Here is a 22,562-nt window from a genome sequence, read left to right as displayed (position 1 = left end):
GGCGGCTAGGGTTGACAAAAGAGCAAGTTACTTAACAAGTTGAGTCGATGAGAAATAACAATCTACCGGGCGGCGGACCTGATTAGCAATCTCAAACCTTGATATATGCAAAAAAACAAACAAGAAATGGCAATCTTGGAAATATCCTTTTTAATGGCGTGAATAAGAATTTGCAACCAGGACTAATCTGCAAATAAGAGAACCGACGTTTTTATTGTCTTTGCGAAGGCTGACTAGTTGCTCTGCGACGTCGATTTCTGATCCGACGGCAAACCTATCGCACAAGCCTTTGGATGACTGGTTGATGAGGCAGATCCGCCTCCACGCGTACCGCACGAGACGGCACGGGCACGAAACGTCGGATCCACAGCCATGGCCTCCTCCGCCCCCCAGATGGCGGCGGCCGCGCCGGAGAATAGACCTCCCCGCTCGCTCTTCGACCTCCCCTCGGACTTCTTCGACTCGTATGTACTCTTCCGGTCCCACCCCGCCTTGGCCCCTTCCCCAGCGGAGCCGTCCGAACCCTCCCGGCCGGCGCCGGCGCCGTTGCAGCAGCAGCAACCGCCGGAGGCCGCGGGGTTCCGGTGGACGTGTAACACCTGCGCAGGCGAATTCGATTCACTGCAGGAGCAACGGGAGCACTTCAAGTCCGATCTCCACCGCCTCAACGTATATATCCTCATCCCTCTTCTTTACCTGACATCGCATCTTCCTTCGTGTATATAATACGTGATTGATGTGGTAAGAAACAACTGAAGAAAAAGTGTGAATGGTGTTTAGATGCTAGTGTTGATCATAGGACACATTCTTCAGCAGATGGAAATACGAACCTGCAGCTGTATGTGCTGTTCAGTGGAGTACCTGAGAACGACAGCAGATAGTAATCAATTGAGCCTCTAGATTCATCCAATCATTCAGTTGTACCTAGGAATAGCTAACTAGAAGCCTCTTATGTTGCACCGGAGCCCCAAATTCTAGATGTTAGAACTTGAAACCCTATCAGGGTGAGTTTAAAATTGCCGTCTTTGGCTACACTGTTCTGCGAAAGCTCCTTACTAACAGCTTATTTGTTTAAGTAACTATAAATTGGGCGCCATCACATAATATAACTGATATAGCCTCCACAAACTCGACATGGAAGATTTGTTTGTTACATGTGTTTGACGTTTTCTACCAAATTCAGATATTTCATAGGAATCAATCCACTCTTTGTTGCCCTTCCTCTTGCATTGGTGCATATCTTACATCCACATGGCGTCACTCGTATCAACAGCGAAATGTTCACTAAAAAGTACACTGTTCATGTTCTACTAACTGGAAATGTTTATGCCGTCATTACTGGTCCACTTTGCATTCTTTTATTTATTTATTTATTATCTACTTTACTACTCTGGTGACCCACCTGACTAAACTGGTTAGTTCGTAATCATTAATTTGATCTTGGGGTAATTTTATTTCAACATTATCTTGATGCTGTGAAGATTCAATGCAAAACTTTCTACTTGCTACATACTTGAAAGTAAAACGGTTATTGTTTAGTGTAACTTTGGATTTAAAAGCATGAATCTCCTCCCGATGTTGTTATATTTAGTCTAATTACTGTGGGGTTTGTGTAGTCATTCTCAAAAACCTATCCATGCTACATGTTTCTCATCTTATTGACACTCTTGAATCTGTTTTTCTGGCAATCCTGTCAGGTTAAGCTGAGTGTTGCTGGTAAATCTATTATCAAGGAAGAAGACTTGGAAAAAATTGATTCTGATTCTCTATTTGACGATTTGGAGGTATCTAGTGTATCTGGTTCTGAGGACGAAAGGGAAGATGTGCCTGCATCGGATCACCGGCTCTCAGTTAAAGGCAAGGAAGACTTCAGGAAGAAACTTTTTTTTCATGGTCATTCTGGTGACATAGTTTCTTTTTGGAGATGCGTGCTGTTCAAAGAACATGAAGAACCATTTTTTGACTGCAAATCTGGAAAAATGGAAAGTCACGGGTCTACATCATATGTGCATGAAGATGAGATGATAAATAGAGTGAAGCAGTTGGCATGTGAACCTCGCAATGCATCACATTTGAGGATCATTATATTAACAAGTGGTGGACATTTTGCTGGATGTGTTTTTGATGGAAACAAAATATTAGCAAATAAAACTTTTCACAGGTAACAAGATTGTCAGTCCCTAATATTATCCATGCTTGTTAGCCATATTTTCTTTATCGACATTACCGTGATGAATTTCTGTGTACACCCTGACATGATAAAGAACATCAACACTCTCAGTTTTATGACAACATTCAGTAATTTTGCCGTATGCAGAATAAATTATTTCTAAAAAAATGACAGAGATGTTTTTCTCATTGGAACAGTAAGAAATGCTCCTAGACAATAAATATTAAAGTACTCCCTCCGTTCACTTTTGTAAGACGTTTTAGGCATTTAAGATAACACCCAAAACAGTTCAATTTCAGCTGTCTTAAACGTCTTACAAAAGTGAACAGAGGAATAGTAAAGTTTGACTGAATTAAACTAGATAATCTAGCCACTATCATTTTCCTGTCGCTTTTGATAACCATGTCAAGTTCACCTTGCAGAATAAATTTTATTCTTTCAGTCAGCATAGTTGTACCTCTGTGACTGGCAAAATTAGTTGGATTTTTTGTTTGTCAAGCAAAATTAGTTGGCAATACTGTTTCTAACTTAATGTTAGTAATAACTGATAATTCTTACTTATTTATGTGTTAGGTATGTTGTAAGGGCAAAGGCTGGAAAGAGGCAGTCTGGAAAAGATGCTACCGGAAAGGTTGCACACTCAGCGGGCTCCTCTCTCCGCCGCTATAACGAAGCAGCATTGAAAAAGGTAATGCGCAGCTTAGAGCATAAGTTTATTTGGGTGCTTTTTCACTGGAACTCTAGTAGATGTTAGCACCTGATTACAAGTTAGTATCCAAATTTGATCATGGTTTACTTATATTTCTTTTATTTGTTGCTGTTATTGTCGGTCTAATTGCAGGAAGTTCAAGAATTAATAGTTTCTTGGAAGCCATACTTTGACGCCTGTGTTTGTGTCTATATATACGCTCCATCAAAGAACCGCCAGATGCTCTTTGATGGGGATAAGGCTCAATTGGTATTGCAAGCATGTGATATTCGTCCACTCCCTTTGACTGTTCATCGGCCCACCTTGAAAGAAGCGAAACGCGTATACAATAACCTAACACAGCTCTATTATGAGACGGAATGCTCTATTATGGGTGAAGTATTACCCCTTGTGGAAAATGTGACAAAGTTTGAGCAAAGTACAGAAGCAAGGGAAGAAATAAGTGTGTCCCCTGAGGAACCTATTTTGGACTCATCGAATTCGCATGAAGCAATGGCTATACCATCTAATAATGCAACAACACCTCTCCATGAAGCTGCAAAGGCTGGCAATGTTGAACAAACTATGGAATTGCTCGAGCAGGGTTTGGATCCTTGTATCAAAGATGAAAGAGGAAAGACACCTTACCTGCTGGCTTCAGATAAAGAAGTCAGAAATACGTTCAGAAGATTCATGGCGCTCAACCTTGACAAATGGGATTGGCATGCTGCTGATGTGCCTAGTGCATTAACAAAGGAAATGGAAGAATCACAAGCTGCAAAACAGGTGAGTTTCATGTCCTGTGAATAAACTCTTCTTGTTCTCGTTGAATGAGGAAGAAGATGGCTGTGTAAATTGATCTGTAATTGTTCTTTAGGCAGAGAAGGATGCCAAGAAGAAAGCCAGAGCAAAGGAACTGAAGAAACAAAAGAAGGCTAGAGAGAAGGAAAAGGAAAAGGAAAAGGAAAAAGAGAAGGTTGGTAATGGTTTCATTATTATGATTGTTGTGAGTAAATATGACTGCATGTATATCTTATACTTGGTTGCACATGAATGCAATACACTATCTGGTGATATGTTGCAAGTACCATTCACTGGTTGCCCTTTTTTTAAACACCATTCACTGGTTGCCCCAAATATAGTGCTTTGCTTTGCTGGCGTTTAATTTGTTACTTATGCCAGTATACATTCATCACCCCTAGATATGTTTTTGATCTAGCTGCTTATGTCTGACATTTAATCCTTCGAAACTGCAGGTGCTAGCAGCGCAATCACAACCTGTTGCTAAAGGCACTTCAGTTGGCCAAATGGGTAAATCAACTGCTTCTGTGCCAGGCCTGAAACATAAGAATCCCCAGGCTGTTGCTCTTTCGATGCAGGTATGTACTAAAGGGCAACCATCTTAGGCTAAGCACATCTTTGGTATATTTTCAAACCACACACATATTTATATCTCGATTCACTGTTAATCAGGAGGAACGAGACCGGAAACTCGCCGACGAAAGAGAGAAGAGAGCAGCGGCAGCGGAAAGAAGGCTCGCGGCGCTAGCAGTTCAATCAGGCGGCACATCAGGGCCCCCGGCGGCGGCGGGCAGCTCCACGCAGACTACAGCAGCGGCAAACGACGCTACATGTTCATGCTGTTTCTCGTCCCTGGCAGGCAAGGTACCATTCCATAGGTACAGCTACAAGTACTGCAGCACTACATGTATGCATCTCCATTCAGAAATGCTGGAAGATGACTGAGATTTTTGTTGCCGTGGAGAAACATACCAAGATTTTGTGGTACCTTCGATTTTAATGAACTAGCCCGGAGCTGGCCCATCTGCCAGTTTTTGCTTATGTTTTCACGCCATCTGAACCGGTAGTTTTCTGGTTCTCCGTTCTGAGGTCACATGCTCGGTCGTGCGTGGTTGCTGGGTACCTACACGTGAGCTTTTGCCGAAATGACAGCCCCGAACACACTAGGCAGGGCTCCTCGACCGACCCCCTGCTTTTCACGCATCGTCGTGGCTACAAAACCTCCGAGCTTTTTCGCCGATTTTGTGACCGGCGCGACGGCAACGGCAGCGCACACCCAGTGGATGCCACGGCCCGTGACCTCGCCATGGCCATCTCCCCTTTGGCGCAAAAGGCGTGGCTGGCAGAGATCCATGGTGTCCTCGGCATCGGCCAACCACTTGGACAGCAATGGCCTCTCCGTGTGCATGCATGATCGCGGCGACGGCACACGTGAAAGCACCCGCTCACGGCTCACGTTGACATCCTCCCCGGAGCCCGGAGCTTTTATATCGGCGCTGGACGGCGACGCCGCCAACATTTCGAGCACCTGAGTTCTTGCTGCCGTCGAGTAGCTAGCCGCGGGATGTCGGGAGCGGAGCCATCGGCGGCGGGCAATGGCCAGCACGCGGCGGTGGACATCCGCGCAGCGGCGGCGCAGCACGAGGAGCCGAGGCAGACGTCCATGAGCGGGCCGCTCAACCTCCGGAGCGACCGGAGGCCGCCGCCGGCGCAGAGGGCCTTCAGCCGGCAGGTGTCCCTGGGCAGCGGCGTCACGGTGATGGGCATGGACAGAGGCGGGAGGAACGGCGGCAGGCCCGGGCAGCGCGCGCTCCCGCGCAGCGGCAAGAGCCTCGGTGTGCTCAACCACAGCGGCGGCCTCGGCCCGGACGGCGCCCCGCGCAGGGGCGGCGACTTCAGCATGTTCCGGACCAAGTCCACGCTCAGCAAGCAGAACTCCATGCTGCCGTCGAGGATCAAGGAGGAGCTCGACGGCGTCGACCTGGACCGCGTCGAGGGCCAGCCCGCCGGCAGGCCGGCCGACGTGGACCCTCTCAACAAGAGCGTCCCCGCCGGCCGCTACTTCGCCGCGCTCCGCGGCCCCGAGCTCGACGAAGTCCGCGTAAGTCATCCATCCATCCATTTGTCCTTGCCGGTCGCTGAAAAAATCATGCCGACCGAACTGTTTGCACGTAGGACTACGAGGACATCCTGCTGCCCAAGGACGAGGTGTGGCCGTTCCTGCTGCGGTTCCCGATCGGCTGCTTCGGGGTCTGCCTGGGGCTCGGCAGCCAGGCCATCCTGTGGGGCGCGCTGGCGGCGAGCCCGGCGATGGGGTTCCTCCGGGTGACGCCCATGATCAACGTCGCCGTGTGGCTGCTGGCGACGGCGGTGCTGGTGGCCACGTCCGTCACCTACGCGCTCAAGTGCGTCTTCTACTTCGAGGCCATCCGGCGCGAGTTCTTCCACCCGGTGCGCGTCAACTTCTTCTTCACGCCGTCCATCGCCGCCATGTTCCTCGCCATCGGCCTCCCCCGCGCCTTCGCGCCGGCGAGGCTGCACCCGGCCGTGTGGTGCGCGTTCGTGGCGCCGCTGTTCGCGCTGGAGCTCAAGATCTACGGGCAGTGGCTGTCGGGCGGCAAGCGGAGGCTGTGCAAGGTGGCCAACCCGTCGTCGCACCTGTCCGTGGTGGGCAACTTCGTGGGCGCCATCCTGGCGGCGAGGGTCGGGTGGGAGGAGGCCGGCAAGTTCCTGTGGGCCATCGGGGTGTCCCACTACATCGTCGTCTTCGTCACGCTCTACCAGCGGCTGCCCACCAACGAGGCGCTGCCCATGGAGCTGCACCCGGTCTACTCCATGTTCATCGCCACGCCGTCCGCCGCCAGCCTCGCCTGGGCGGCCATCTACGGCAGCTTCGACGCCGTCGCGCGCACCTTCTTCTTCATGGCGCTCTTCCTCTACATGTCCCTCGTCGTGCGCATCAACTTCTTCCGTGGCTTCCGGTGAGCACCACCCCATCCATGACCCATATCCGCTTGCACTCCACCGTCCGATCCGATCATCTGATGATCATTCGCCGTGTCAATTCAACAGGTTCTCCATCGCGTGGTGGTCCTACACGTTCCCCATGACGACGGCGTCGCTGGCCACCGTCAAGTACGCCGAGGCCGTGCCGTGCTTCACCAGCAGAGCCCTCGCGCTGAGCCTCTCCCTCATGTCGACGACCATGGTGTCGCTGCTGCTCGTGTCGACGCTCCTGCACGCCTTCTACTGGCGCTCGCTGTTCCCCAACGACCTCGCCATCGCCATCACCAAGGACCGGCAGAGCGGCGCGGGGAGGCCGCACGGCAAGGGGAGGAAGGCCGGCAAGAGGGTGAACGACATCAAGCGGTGGGCCAAGCAGGTGCCGCTCTCAGTCGTCTCCTCCATCACCAAGAGCAACTCTGCAGACAAGGAAGAAGAGGAGAAAACAGACTAGTTGTGCATACTATGTGTGATTAAACAGCATTACAGCATTCCATGGCTTGATCAGCATAAATAAGACACTTATAATACTATGTTAATTGTTGTAAGCTAGAGCTAGAAGGAACACTATCTATGGATTGATCACAAGAGAGCTGTACATCTCTTAGCTTATTCTCATTTCTCAGTAGAACTGGCATTATAGGGTGCAAAGAAAGCCCACAGGGTTCCACGTTAACTTCCAATCACAGAAAAGATAAACATACGACTCTTGAACAAATAAAATGTCTAAAAGGAGAACCGCCGCTGTTCGTCAACGTACATTGCGCACAATGAACTCACTTATTTAATACCTGCTGATCAACACAAAATCATCATCATCCAGAACCTGCACCTCTTTCTGTCCCACAAAGTTCTCCCGCCCGATTGCTTCAACAATCCGGACAAACTCGGTCCTCTTTTCAAGAGAAAGAGGGGCATACGGCCTCCTGAAAACTGGCCGCACTACACCGAGCTGAGCCAGGGCAGTGTTGAGACCAATCGGATTAGGCTCAGAAAATAACCATTTCATCAGAGGCTGTAGCTTCTCATTTAGCGTTGTGTTCTCCCCTTCAAACATGAGACTGCACATGAGACCAGGAACAAGGTTGCTAGTTACAGAAATGACTCCAGTAGCACCATATTTCCACCTTGAATCATGGCATTCGTCATCATTGCCACTCCATATTGCTATACCTTTGTCAGTGTAGCACTTCACCCGTTCATGTCCAACACATTCTTTCACTCCTGCCATGTTTGGATAACCTGAGAGAGCCTCAATGACCGCAGGAGGTATGTCCTGACCAGTCCTGGCTGGCACATTGTAAATGATTGTTGGACCCATCGGGAGTACTTCGTCGAAATGAGAGATCAGTCCTGCAGTTGAGGTCTTCCCATAGTAAGGATTGACATGGAGAGCTGCATGCATGCCAACAGCAAATCCCTGCTCTGAAGCGTGAATAGCTTCTCTAGTTGAGTTACTTCCCGTGTTGCCTATCACTTTAATGTTAGTTCCAAAGCAGTTAACAGTGTGCCCGATGAGCATGATGTGTTCATCCCAGCTCATAAGATGACCTTCTCCTGTTGTACCACCAACTATTACACCTTCAGCACCCCCGTTTATTTGTGTGTTTATCAAAGAATCATATGCTTCAAGATCAAATCTCCCATCTGGCAAATAGGGGGTTTTGACTGCTGTGATTAGTCTGAGACTTTTGATTCCATCCACTGATGTCCTGCAGGCAGGGAAAGATCAGATATAAGCAGCAGACATCGACATGTATCAAAGTCATCAAATACTTGTGTGCAAACAAGATGGTCCATGTTAGTCATGTGGCTACTAAGCAACTAAATCCCTCGGTTAGCCATTCACTAGGATTGTACAAGCATCATTTGTTTAGCAGAATGAACCAAGCATATAATATGCTTAGTTTAGACTCTCATATCTACAACAATTGACTAGATTATCGAGACAAGGGATAATTCACAAAAACTAGGTTAGTTTTACAGAATTGGCTTAATAAAGGAAGATAATAAGAAGTTAAGAACATCCTTTGTTTCTCTATTAGCAAAACAATAATTCAGGGGCTATACCTGGACTTATTGTAATTCGCTAGAGAAATGGTGCAGAAGTACATGTGGCAATTTAGCAAAAGGTACAAACTGCAGAAGATAATAGTTATGCCAGTGGGCCCTGATGTTACAACAATAAACCGAGTGATGGTTGAAACAGGATTGATCACACAAACACAATAACTTTGACTTGGTAAACATCTTCTCCCAGTATGTTTTCATCCCTTGTCTCTGAGACAATAAATTTAACTTCACATTTCTACTTCTCAGTAGCTTTGGGGAGTTGTCATATTCCTCCCATGCAACAGAAAACAGAAGGAAGCAAACATGATCATCAATTGGTGTGCCAGTAAAGCATCTGGCCCTCAAGACTTTATCCAGGCTGCCATAGTACCATGCCATAAAAAAAGGGCCAAATTGATGTAATCTCCGTCAGTTTAAGTAAGAATATATTTCTTGTTTGACCTAACTCAATGAACAGCGATATCAAAATTTACAGATACTGACCATTGCAAGAAGTTGCCCAAGACATTCTAAATTTTGAAATGAATAAAACAAGAAACCAAGGCTTTCTAAATTTAGAGATAGAAAAGTCACCGATTTTTCACTTCAGTACTTCGCATTGGAAGATAATCATCAGTAGTGATGGCCGCAGCTGAAAACTTTCCTCTGCCAACCCTGTACAAGCACTTTTTGGCGTTAGTGTGTTGCTTTTGGAAGTAGAGCAGAATATCAGGCAGAATAGACAGGCTGAAACAAGGGTGCAAAAATGAAAGCTAAAACCCATGTCCAGTTCTAACAATGGAAGGAAAACTGCACATTACAGAAGGATGACAATCCTGAATAATCAAGATGGGAAGCTGTGCATATTGTATGACAAATGAAACATATTATAAACACAGCCTCTTGAATAAAACAAGTGCAAAATATAACACTGCAATGGAACCTTCTTGAGTACCTACCAAGATGTGTGTGGCTCAGGAAATACGTTGGCGCCGCCTACTGGTACTACTTATTTCTTGTTTTTTCCTTGAGAAAGAGGCTTCATAGCTACTGATTCTATTACTAGAAACAAAGGATTTGCAAAGATTGACTAATTATAGCTCAAATACAGACTCGGTCCACCCACCACATTGTCTGGTGCCTCCTATTTGATAAGTTGCTAGTATAAAATCTGCTTCCTTAATAAATAAATAAAAGGCAACCATCACACTGGAATAGTTTTACAGCCAAACAGCTCCCCACATGTTTGGTGCCAACTAAAGTAAGAGCAAACACGCTGTCATTATCCTTAATTTAGCACTCAAAACAAAATACACTAACTATTCTGAGGTCCAAGTCTAGAACTACAGCTAAATAACTAATCCAGTTCTGTTCATTTCTGCCGGGGGGAAGCCAATTCTCGCTGGCCTTCTATTCACTATCCACCCAATCTCACTGTCTCACTGACTAGTATCCAATGGCCGAACAAATCCAGGAATCTCAACCGAAATTCGCACATAAGTACTCTCATCAGACTGTTCCGATTTTAGTAATCAACAAATCGGTTATATACACTAAAAAAACGTAGTCACAGAGACCGGGGGGCAACCTGTGTGACGCGAGCGCCGCGGCGGTGGAGCGAGAGAGCGCCAGGCGCGGCGGGGACGCTAGAGCGCCAAGGCCCTTCCAGCCGAGGCGGACCCCCGGGGTAGCCGTCGGCTGCGCCGCCATCATTGTTTCGTCCCTCGAGTGAAACCAGCGAACCAGGCGAGGGTTTTGGAATTTGGGTGTGGGCGTGGCTGACGCGGTGACGCCGTAGGCAGACGGGACTAACGGCTTCTAACCCGTCTGGATGCGCTGGGCTGGGTTGGGCTGGTCACGTCTGGACGGCACGGTACGGTGTGGCCTGGGCCCCTTTTTTATAGAACAGTGGCCTGGGCTTTTCGACTCGCCCGTGGAAGAGGGAAAAGAGGGAAGTACATAGTTTTTTTCTTGCGAAATGTGGAAGTACATAGTAGTTTTCACTCCTGATTCTCAAAAAAAAAACTCCATTCTAAAAAAAAAATCACTTCTGATGAAATCCTCTGTGATGAATCACATCCATAGTGGTTTTGGGGCTGTTTGGATGGGACCCAGAGCTGCCCTGCCAATTTTTTGGTTGTTGACCGATGGGCTGGTAGGTGTTTTGAAGGGCAGTTTGGATCGTGGCCCACGGTCACCACGCCAAAATCTTGGCGTTGACTAACTGCATGGGTGAATGTTGGATTAAAGCCTAGCTTCCCTTTCCACGCCAATATTTTGGTCGTCTAGATTAGATATGATGCCCATGCGCCGACGAAGCGCGGGCGGTCGATTCCTCCGGCAAATTTTTGGCTCACTCTAATTTGGCGTGGTCATCCTAGGTGTAATCCAAACATCCCCCTATTTTTTCATATCCTTACCATTTTTTTGGTCATCTCTTGAGATTCTGCTGCAACCTATGGGTGAAACCCTGGTAGCAAAATCTTGTGCCAAAATTTTGGCAAACCCTCGTTTTTGTAGGGGTGGCATGGGCACCAACCAAGTAGCCCCATAGTTTTCACTCTTGAAATCCCCTGTGATGAGTCACATCCATAGTTGTTTTGGGGTTGTTTGGATGGGTGCCTAGAGCTATCCGGGCAATTTTTGGTCGTTCACCGATGGGTTGGTAAGTGTTTGGATCGCGCCTATCACTGCCAATTATTTTGTCACCCCTTGAGATTCTGCTGCAACCTGCGGGCGAAACCCTGGCGATAAAATCCTGTGCCAAAATTTTGGGGCAAGCCCTCGTTTGGTAGGGTTGGCATGGGCACCAACCAAACAACCCCTTTGACTCATTATGCTGACTGGGTTGTGACATGTTAGATGACGTGGCAGCGAACGGGTTGGGATGAAATTTCCTCATTTGTAGGCATGCAAATTTGAAACACGTGCCCTCAAATCAAATGAAATTTGGAACACGTGCACTCAATTAAATCAAATGAATTAAAATTTAAATATAATGTGAATTTTAGTTCATTTAGTCGAACTAAGGAGAGTCAAAGGGTACCTTCAAGATTCCAGATTTGCATCCTACCCATTTGCTCGATGAACCCTATCTCTACTCCTCTCCTCTCACGCACAGAAGGCAATTTGTGACAACCCTAGTTCCCATCACGCGCAACTCTCTCACTTTTAGAGATGACATTGTTCCTGCTAAAATCTCCACAAAGAACATTCTGCAAGTTTTCTCTCTTTGCATTTTTTGGTTCAAAAACTTGGACCAAAGGGACGCAGCTAGGTCCTAGCTGCTGTTCCTCACTTCCCATCTTGGTGCTCTATAGTAGTATGTTGATGCAATATGTTAAAATAAGAGCTACAAAAGACAAACATATGGCTTTTTAGCACATACACCGTTCATCATTCACATATATAATTTTTTAGCGATATTTGAAACAGAAAATTTTCAAACTGATTTATTTTCATTAACAGGCTCCATGAAGCTGCCGTCCGAAACACCTTACTAAAATTTTCCCTATTCCTGGGTTTGCAAACAAAGGACGCCCTTCCCTAAAAAAAGAAGAGGCCCGACGTGGGCATCATATGCGCATAACTACGGCCATCGCCAGCGCCCAGCGAGCTAGATAGCGAGAGAATGTTAGGGCATATACAATGGTTGATAAGATAGTCTTATCTTAAGTTTTGCATGTAAATTAGAGATGACAAAAAGACATGTCTACAATGAGTCATCTTTTAGTCTTATCTTCAATAATTAGTTGTTCCTAAAAACATAGTGAAACAAATTGTGCTAAGAGATCATCTCTTGTCTTCTCTTAAATAAGATAAAACAAGCCTTTTCTTATCATTTCTCTCTCCTTCACCTCATCATTTATCCTACCTGGCACTCTTAAGATAGAACCATTGTACATGCCCTTACAAGAGACTGGCTTGAATGTTTTTTTCTAAACAGAGACAAACAGATGCAGCGACCAGTTGGTCAGGTCTTGCTTTTTTCATGACACCACATCTACCAACCTCTGTGGACGAGATTAAATGGGTCAGTGAGTTTCGTGCTGAGTTCTTGTAGGTACTTTCGGAGGCCTAAACAAATACTCCCTCTGTGAAGACAATAGGTTTCAGTAATTGTTGTTTCGTTATGCAGGGAACTCCCAAGCTTGCCCAAACTGCTCGGCCTCATCTGACATGAGATGACGTGAAGCCGTGGACAACGCTCTTGGTGCAATACTGAATTTAAGCGCTCAACTTTTATATTCTTACATTGGAGGCCACAGCGCACTGCAGAGTGATCGAATCACATAATCTGCTTGTCGAGATCAGTTAATTTCTTTTAACATCATAGAAGTTTTCCTTTCTTGGGGCAGATGACACTTCAGTGGCCCTTCTTGACAGCATGTGATACCTCCAGGGAATGTAAAGCCTCCCTGAAAAACCATATTCCAACAATTACAGCGTATACAAAAGCATATAGCATATGCATGGTGCATGTTTAGATAATGCTCTTGTGTATTCAAGCACTATTTAGCATACAGGAGTTTCATAGTAGACGGTTCGGTTCAGCTTCCCTAGGAGTTCTGGAAACATCTCACGTCCCAAATGACAGGAAATAAAATCATCTACAAACTACTGGCTAGAAGTTCTTTGCAGATAAAAGAAGTCACCAGCAAGTCAATTAATGTGTTTCTAGATGACAGCTACAGATGATATGTACGTATTTGATTGAATTATTGTGCCGCACCGAATCTAGTGAATTTTGTCCTTCCAAACTAAGAATTCAATGGACGGGGAAGAGTAGGCTACCTCAAGGCGTTCTCAATCTCAGTGTTCAATGGGTCTAATTTGAGGCCATCAAGGAATGCATCACATGCCTTTTCATAGTCCTGAAGACAGAAGGACCACGGCATAATGACTCCTTCCCGGAAGCAGGCCTTCGGCCAGTCACGACGCAGTGCCCTGCAAATTTGAGCATCCCGCAAAGCTTTGTCTCCTTCACCCATGTTAAGCCAGCAAACGCTTCTATTTGCAATCAATGTTACATTCTCTGGGTAGTCACCTTCTGCCTACACCAACAAATCAAACCAGTAGTTATCACTTTTGCTAACTGGTACCACTTAAATAAAAATTCATCAGGGGCATTTGTATGAGTACAATTAAACTGGCAAAACTTTTTTGAAAGGGGTAAGTGCTAAGCTCTGCATAAATCGTATGATAAACCCACATACAGATTAGATAGGATGCAATTTTACTTTGTTATTAAGACTTTAAGCCATCCAAATTAGAGCCTTTCTAACCTACCTAAATTAAAATGGCAATTTGGTACGTATATGGCATGGCACCATATAACTCGTCAGCAAATCGGGCAGAAACATTCCCGAGGGGGTCCAATAAACCCTGGGATAATTTACGATCATTCAAGTTCACCACATTCTGAAGATCGTACCAAGCCACAACAAATGGCTGCCTTTTTTCTCCTTTTAAGCAAACAAAAGAGAAGGTAGAAGTTTAGGGCAACCTGCTTTTTAATTGACAGTACTGACTAAGGCAACAACACCTAAAGCAGCAGCAGGAAGTATGAAATACTGACAGCCAGATTGCACAAAGTTCAAGTGGCAGGAAAGGCTTTTCCTCTAATCACGATAAAAATGGCTTTCCATAGCATCCCAATCAAGAGACTGGCATTATTAACGTTTGGCAGATACCATGAACACACGTGTAAGCCATACAATTGCCGATAGATCACAATAATATTGATTTTTCTGAAACTACATAACTTTCCTTAAAATATCGCGCAATTGTAAACTAGGAGTGATAAGACAGCATCGTGGAAAATATACCATGGTGTAGAGCCTTGCTGCAGTAATATAGTCTTTTCTCTTGTATGCTTTGTTTCCTTCTATCTTCATATTAGATGGATTCAATTTTAAAATAGGGTCATCCTGTACAATTGGAGTATATCAGATACATATGGTTAAGACATATATGGAAAGGTAGCAGATATAATCAGCCAACTTAATATTAGCTTGACCTATGCGACTTGTTTATTTTTACATATCCCCCACTGGCCCACCCCCACCCAAACTCCGAACATGCACATAACGCATTCACAACTGCTTCCAAAACAGTGAAAGAACCTGTGTTACCCAATGCTGATACTTCTGCCGAGAAGCCATATCCGAAAATCTTGACCATTTAGGAATTACCACATAAACGTGGAATGGGAACACATTCAGTCATATTTCACAATTTCAGTGCTATTGTGCAAACTTCCAACTTCCCACTCGAATTATTGAAAAAGGGATGAACACACTAGGTAGCTAGACGTGACATAGTTTGTTAAATTTTAAATAAGCCACCTCACGCATTGAAATTACACCTTCTCCATGACCACTAAACTGCCGCATCCACCATCCAATGTGGAACTATCCGAGGTAAACATATGACTACACATTCATTTCTCATAGCTTTCACAAGTATCTATTTGAGATCAATTATGTGCTTGATTTGCCCCCCCCCCCCCCCCCCCCAAAGAGACAAGTAGCTCATAATTGCAACTACAGAATGTAATGGAACTAAATGTGATATATTTAGAGAAAGCATAAGTCAAATTGATAGTATTCCTGTTCCTGCTACTAGACCCTTAAATCTCGATGAATTTATGGATTTACTAATTCATAGTTCATAGCAAACCAATTGCAATGCTGCCTTCAAGAAAGGTGAATGGAAATATGTGCTACTTTTGTCTACATGCTTTCAGCTCTTGAACTCAGGGGTAATAATTGAAGAATGAATTGAATAGGAAATGCTCTAGTGCAACAAATACTTTCTTTCAAGTGAGGGTACACATTGATTATTGAAGAATCTACAGAATACTGCAAGAACTGTTAAGACCAAATAATAATAAAATCTTAGATATGACAATGGTGTTCTAGTTTGTACCTTCTCTTTTGATTTTACGTAAGCCATTATCCCATCAATGCTCCAATCACGCACCGATGGAATGCGAGAAGTTACTGGAAATAGGATCTCAACGTCTTCCCGGCTATTGTAAGATGCAGCAACTTCAATTGGCAGGCGTCCAAACTGTTATGAATAAACAGAGACATATTTTACTTGAAAGGGCCCACCAGTGTCATGACGGTATCACAGTAACAACTTAACATAGCAGCCATAGGTGGCATACAACATCTGGCTAGAGCTGAACATGGCAATAATGAAAATTTCACTTATTATACTGCCTTTAAATTACTACTCCCTCTGTTCACAAATGTAAGACATTTTGGCAGTTTAAATTGAACTGCCAAAACATCTTGCATTTATGAACAGAAGGAATACTTCCATCCACAAGGATAGGTCTGCATGGGATCTGTGCACTGAACCTTTGAGCCTTTGGCCACTAGTTTATGAAAATAAATAGTAGATAAAGTTATGAAAATAATGTCATCGGATTTATTGCGCAAAACCCTGTCATAACATGACTGGAAACCATAGTTAAAATCTTGCATCGAAGACCGTAAACATTAAAGAACCCGCCTTTGTGCGTGCAGGGAACATCTAGTAGAGTATCGACCTATTCTAATGTATGTTAAATGCCACCCATTAACCTTGAGGTTTTGGTTGTCCTCACAAGCACTTGCAGTGTCAAGGTGGGTCTAGCAGACATAACTGATACATCATCTAAGTGCTTGATTCATCACCAAATGCAACAAAGCGATGCTATGGCGGCCACCTCAACTATGTCATGCTAGAAGGTCTCTAGTCCATCATCTAAGGCCAACAAGGGTCGAGCACACCTGACCTTGCGGATGTTCCAGATCTCAGACAGCTGTATGTAAGGGAGGGAAGTGTATACCACTACCCTGGGCATGTGGCTGTCAGGACTTTTCCCGGAAGGCATGTCAGAATGAAGACACAGCAATGCATTACAGTCTGAGTCCTAATCTTGTAATAGCCCCAGTTTGAATGGTATATGCCTAGTTACAAGGGAATTACTACTACAAAGGTCGAGTGTGCATCCTTCTCCTAGGACAAGGTTCCTAAGGTCCTAATAGCCCTGCAGATCATAACAAAATACTTCCGCATTGTGAGCAAGAACATCTTCTAGATATCTGAATGTCAACAAGAATTAGTCGTCAATTCAATTTCCATTGTGAAGAACATGCACTGGTAACTGAATGAAAAGGTCAAAACTTACATCATCAAGGACATTGGGAACAGCGCCAGCATTTAGTAAGCACTTGAGACAATCAGTTAAACCCTCATCTATAGCAACTATTACGGGATCAGCACTGCCAAGACCCTTCAAATCAGCACCGGCCTACACAGAAAATATTGCAGATGCCTCTAAATAAGACTGGCATAACTTCAGTTGGTTGCACAAACAATGTACACCACCTTAATCAGAAGCTTCACACATTTCTGCCGGTGAGCTCGGAGAGCAACAATGAGAGGTGTATCGGCGATGCAAACTGATTTGTTACACTGACAGTGAAGGTGAAGAAAATTAGCACTTCAGCTTGTTGAAAGTTGGCACATGTGGAGAACAAAAAAAGTGGTATGCACACAGAATATGAACAGGTGGAACCAAATTGGCAGAACACGGTTACAAATAGGTGGGCATAAGGAAATTAGCACCCTTACATGATGAAAGTTTGCAGACATGAGGCAAGCAAAGAAGTGGTAGTAACAGAACCACATAAAGAACCATATTGCTAAAACACGGTTACAAATTTGGAGTCACATATTACATACAAACATATAAACCTATGCACACTGTTAGTGAACACATGACATTAATTAGTCAAACCATAAGCACGCAACGAGTTTAGGAATAAGATCCATTGACTTACCTAATACGAACCAAATTTGTTCCTAATCTACTCCATTTATTTCAAGCACTTCCCTCCAATGAGCCACGGAGTATCAAGAAAAAAAAACTAAAGTGTGTGTCTTACGATCTTCTCTTTCCAGATAGCAAATATCACAGCCAGGACAACTTGATTTAGATTTGGCACTGTGCCGGTCAGATATATCTAATCCATTGATACCCTAAATTGTACAAGTCTACTCAGTTCCAACCCCAGAAGCGAAGTTACAGCAATTGAACTTCAACATAAATATGCTATATAGCAGCATATTCATGGAGTGGATTGTGCAGTACTTGGTGCGTTAAGTATAAACCTGAGAATGGTTATTAAAAAACTGGGTGAAACGGTTCGGTTCTTACTTTGGGTTTGATTGGTTCAGGTTTTATTGGGCTGAATCTTTTTTAGTTTGGTTTTGGTTTGGGTATGTGAAGAAACCAATTTGGGTATAGTTGGTTATGGGCTTAAACAATTTGGTTATTAACGGCTATAAACTATGGGTCCAAACCGGTTTCTGGGCATTGGTTATGTGCAATAAGCAAGGACGCATCAACAACGAATATCTTTGATCCGCGTACATGCTGCGATGCACTATGTAATTCTGTATTATGGGGAAACACCACATGCAAATCGAATGTGTTTGCTTGTGCTTTAGCCAAGCAATTGGTTTTAATACACTTGTCAGTGAGCTTTTCATTCGTGGGCATTGTCTTTTTGACTCTTGCTATGTGTTGACCGTATCTCAATGATAACTTTGTTCCCAAACTATTGTAGATGCACTTATGCCTTTTCTATGTCATTTGCTTCTTAACATGTTGATTTGTGCAATCATATATACATTGAAGCAAACCCATAGTTATGTATTGGGTTTAAACCCACGGTTATGCATTGGGTTTAAATTGGTTTGGGTGGAAAAAATAGAGGGTTTGGTTTTGGTTGGGCTGAAAATGGCATTAAACGGGTATGGTTCAAGTATGGTTTTGAGAGATACATGCACGGGTATGGTTCAAGTATGGTTTAAGTATGAAACCATTCTCAGATTTAGTTAAGTACAAGGAGCAAACAAGGTAAAATAGTGAGACTTGCATCTGCATGGTGATCCAACAAAATCTTCATAGCACCATCTAACCCAAATACAGCAGCAATATGCAGTGGCGTCCCCGAGTCAGAATAACAATTGACATCAGCTCCTTTTGACAGCAAAACCTTTACTATTTCACAATTCCCTGAATTAGAAATACAGATCATGCAATAGGTCAGTATTATTACTCTTTCACAGTTTTCTTAATTAAAAGTCAGACCTTGCAATAGGCACTGTTATAGACAAGTATGATAATATAGCATATCCATAATGTAAATGTTGGTTCTATTTCCCCTTTGTGAATAGGCAATGCTCCTGCCAGTTAAAATATAAACCTCCCTGTATCTTATCACACCAGCATGTGAAAGGAACAAAAGAACTTCTTGCATGTCTGAATGTGATGTGCACCATCTCAAATGGCAAGAAAGATATAATAACAGCAAACCTGGAAAATTCTAATGACTCTGGTGATAACTGCAACACTAATGAGGACTAGCAAATCCAGATGGTCAAAGGAAGTATATGACAGCAATTCATCATAGATGTGTCATGTTCAGAGTTGGTTCAGATAGTTGCTGCAATCGAACTTACAGATTTATTTTCTTTCCCCGATAGGTATATAAATTAGTAGATCATTTTCAGCCTTAAGTAGGAATGGAATTGTTGTCTATACATCTCAAGTTCTGATCAAATTCAACTCAAATAAACAGGAATTCTGATACTACCTAGCAAAGATTTAGAAACCGGTTGCAAAATATTCTGACGAATAACAAATTTTCCTGGCTGATATTGCTAGGAAATAGTTTCCTCCTGCCTCAATCGTAAATTTAAACACAAAATTTAATTGAGCTGATATCGGTTGAATACAAAGGTTTGACCATTTTCAGACGAGAATTATTGTTCTCAAATTTAAAATCAAAATACTCAATTATCAATTTGTATTGGTAAGTCTTAGAACTACAGGATGGTCAGTTGGTAACTCTTAAAGTTTGAATGGCCACTGCTTAGGTCCAGACTTTCAGATGTTATCTACTCGGTTTATACTGAAACACATCATTTACTTGCACAAACAGAAAAAAAAACACCAAAATCACTCACCCACCCGACCCATTCATCGTGGAGAAATCTCTACAACAAGAAGCATAAGTGAATAACCATGTCAACCTTGAATAATAACTATGCACAACCTTGCTACTGCATGGGTAGTTCCCTGTTTTCCAACATATAATGGTTATCCCACAATTATTTACATTCAGCGAAAACAGATAAGGAAACAATTTATAAATAGTCCCAACTGAAATAGAAAATAGATAGAGACCTTGTCCAACTGCCATGTGGAGAGGAGTACGGTTTCCCGGACCAGACTTATCTGGATTGGCACCGTGATCAAGAAGATAGCGCACAACATTCACAATTCCATTAACAGCTGCATAACTCAGAGCTGTCTCGCCTATCAAAATCATCAAAAGAAAAGGCTTGTCAAAACAGAGATTTTTGCAGCAAAGCATCTTTGCTTTGCTATAATACATGAAAAGTACCTTGACTAACGACGCATGGCATAAACATACTTCATTTTGATGTGGCTCTCTAAATGAAGTGCATAGTGCTGATTTCAGCAGGATAAGTACCAAAACAATGCAATAAAAATATTAACACAAAACTAGGATAGAGATGTCAATGTGCACATAACCAATCATCCTCGTATGATTCAGCTTTGACAAATTGGCATGTCAGTCTGCTACGCAAGTCTACTAAAAAATTGTTCAGTTGTATCAAATTGTAATTTATGCTATGCTTCCAAATCAGGAGTACCGCCCCCCCCCCCCCCCCCCCCCCTCCCTTCCTGATTGTGTGTTATAGGCTGAGATTACGCATGCAGTCTTCATGTCTAATCCAATAAGCTAAAATCTAGGAAACAACTTATTTATCCGTTCTAGTGTATGAAATCATGGCACCAGTCTTTTCAAAAAAGGTCATGGCAGCAGAGACAATGATATCATGGGAAAATGGTTCTCCATAATCATGCATCATGCAGATCAGATTTAATTTAGATTCGATCGAGCAAGCAACCTAAGCATGCAGGTAACACTTACCTTGATCAGAATTCAGAAACATGAAATAATTGGTCGATTTATTACAGTTTACAGTAAGATACACCGACGCTAAAGCAACTACCAGTTAACCAAATTTGCCACTGAACCACAACGCTAGCAAATTCAGTATTACAATCCAGTTAATTACAATTTCCCTGCAGAACTTGTACTCTTGCCTAGTGAAAAACATACCATGAGATAAGCCAAATCAAATCGCCAGAAAAACTGAAACCAACAAGTATACTCTATATATACCTACAGGGTACAGGCAGCGTACAAACTTGGAGAAATCTGATGCGCGGCTGGAGTGCTGCTCAGTCACCCAGATTTCCCAACGTGACTAGACATTCATTTCTGACAACGGAGTGTTTCGCTTAGCACGAGATGGAACACAAGGAACAACCTGACTCGTCGGTGGCATCGACATTCACCTGGAGGTCCTCGACCAGGTAGGCGCACACGGGCATCCTCCCGTGAACGGCGGCGACGTGCAAAGCCCGAGCGCCGCAGTTACTCGCGGTCGCGCCCTCCACCGCCTCCCTCAGGCGGCCTTTCCCGCCGTCCAGCGCCCTCGCCGTCCCTGCGAGACGGAGCGAAAACCCCAAATGAGCGTCCGAGCGAGTTTAACAGAGCAGGCAGGAGGAGATAGTATCGTAGGCCGCAGCGCGCGTACGTACTCTTGAAGAGGGGGAGGTCGCCGTCTTCCGCCGCCTGGAGGAGCCGCGCCTGCAGCACGGCGAGAGCTACACGGGCGAGCGGAGTTCGGTAAGAGCCCGCACTTGGGGGGTGTTGGGGCTAGGGTTTGGGGGTGCTTACCGTACTCGAGAGGCGACGCCATGGCGATGGATTTGCGGAAGTTGGGGTTCGAATTTCGATTTTGCAAAAAATAAGGAGTCGGCTAATATGCGGGAGGGAATCAAGGAACGACGAAACGGACGATACGGTGGACTGGACGGGAACGAGTGTTGACTGATCTTGGGCTTTTTGGGCTTTGATGAAAGGGAGAAAATTACTCCCTTCGTAGATAAATCTATATCTATACTTCTATACTAATATAAAAAGAGCCAAATAGGCAGATTCAATTAATTTTGATCATTAAATCATGTCAATCCAACGACCTAGATTGCTTCAATGTCGAGTGTTCAACATATTTAGCATGTAGTTAATTTTATGCCAAATATAGTATTAATCACATAATAACACGCAAATAATATCTTATTTAATATCCGCGTGCATTTAATGTACTTCGAGACTAACGTGCATTGCACGTACACATTGACTAGTATAGAAAGGGAGCAACTAGTTGACGACCGCTTCTTCGAAAGCCTCACAATGATCAGCGTCACTTAGCGCGCTCTCAGCCGCCCGTCACGTGTCGCACTCTGAATGCTCCCTTCGAAAAAAAATATTTTCTGCACGCGTTTTTGGCTTTTTAAATGATTTTTTTTGTTTTTTTCGACGTTTTGGTTTTCACCGGTCTTAGCTTTTGTCCCAAAAAAAATTGGAAAAAAATTTACATGAAAAAACACGCTTTTTTTGCTTCAGCGAGATGCGCGGTTTTGCTTTTGAGAGAGGCACAACCATGCATCTTGGAAATAAAAAAAAAACGTGTTTTCTAACTTTTTTTCCTTCTGCCACAGCACGGTTTTGCTTTCGTCGGAGGCACGACCGTGCCTCTCGGAAAATGAAAAAAAATATGTTTTTAGTTTTTTTTTCACTAGAGGCACGGTTTTGCTTTTGCGAGAGGCACGGTTTTGCTTTCACGAGAGGCACGACCGTGCCTATCGGAAACGGGAAAAAACACGTTTTCTGTTTTTTT

General features: G+C 44.1%; 4 protein-coding genes across 4 annotated transcripts; 2 read left to right on the top strand and 2 right to left on the bottom strand.

Annotated features, from left to right (window-relative positions):
• The first annotated feature begins 319 nt into the window (after positions 1-319).
• On the top strand, positions 320-4,700 carry LOC123190012 (ankyrin repeat and zinc finger domain-containing protein 1). Its single transcript, XM_044602555.1, has 7 exons — positions 320-669; positions 1,698-2,161; positions 2,744-2,858; positions 3,012-3,644; positions 3,736-3,834; positions 4,115-4,237; positions 4,332-4,700. The coding sequence occupies exons 1-7, from the start codon at positions 373-375 to the stop codon at positions 4,602-4,604; spliced, it is 2,004 nt and encodes a 667-aa protein (XP_044458490.1). The 5' UTR covers positions 320-372; the 3' UTR covers positions 4,605-4,700.
• Positions 4,701-4,841: 141 nt separating this feature from the next.
• Positions 4,842-7,280, top strand: LOC123190013 (guard cell S-type anion channel SLAC1). The gene is made up of 3 exons (XM_044602556.1): positions 4,842-5,760; positions 5,835-6,640; positions 6,732-7,280. The coding sequence occupies exons 1-3, from the start codon at positions 5,224-5,226 to the stop codon at positions 7,114-7,116; spliced, it is 1,728 nt and encodes a 575-aa protein (XP_044458491.1). The 5' UTR covers positions 4,842-5,223; the 3' UTR covers positions 7,117-7,280.
• LOC123190014 (4-hydroxy-tetrahydrodipicolinate synthase 2, chloroplastic-like) lies at positions 7,257-10,563 on the bottom strand. The gene is made up of 3 exons (XM_044602557.1): positions 10,303-10,563; positions 9,309-9,389; positions 7,257-8,374 (listed from the first exon to the last, which is right to left on the bottom strand). Exons 1-3 carry the CDS (start codon positions 10,425-10,427, stop codon positions 7,447-7,449), a joined length of 1,134 nt encoding a protein of 377 aa, XP_044458492.1. The 5' UTR covers positions 10,428-10,563; the 3' UTR covers positions 7,257-7,446.
• Positions 10,564-12,811: 2,248 nt separating this feature from the next.
• LOC123190011 (ankyrin-1) lies at positions 12,812-21,697 on the bottom strand. Its single transcript, XM_044602554.1, has 11 exons — positions 21,560-21,697; positions 21,421-21,486; positions 21,147-21,323; positions 19,969-20,100; positions 18,656-18,795; positions 17,100-17,186; positions 16,900-17,022; positions 15,645-15,788; positions 14,543-14,644; positions 13,509-13,768; positions 12,812-13,132 (listed from the first exon to the last, which is right to left on the bottom strand). Exons 1-11 carry the CDS (start codon positions 21,579-21,581, stop codon positions 13,081-13,083), a joined length of 1,305 nt encoding a protein of 434 aa, XP_044458489.1. The 5' UTR covers positions 21,582-21,697; the 3' UTR covers positions 12,812-13,080.
• Between the last annotated feature and the right edge of the window lie 865 nt (positions 21,698-22,562).

This window comes from Triticum aestivum, chromosome 2A, assembly GCF_018294505.1.
Source record: "Triticum aestivum cultivar Chinese Spring chromosome 2A, IWGSC CS RefSeq v2.1, whole genome shotgun sequence".
NCBI lineage: Eukaryota > Viridiplantae > Streptophyta > Magnoliopsida > Poales > Poaceae > Triticum > Triticum aestivum.
Note: the sequence above shows the minus strand (reverse complement) of the source record. Positions and strands in the feature narration are given on the sequence as shown.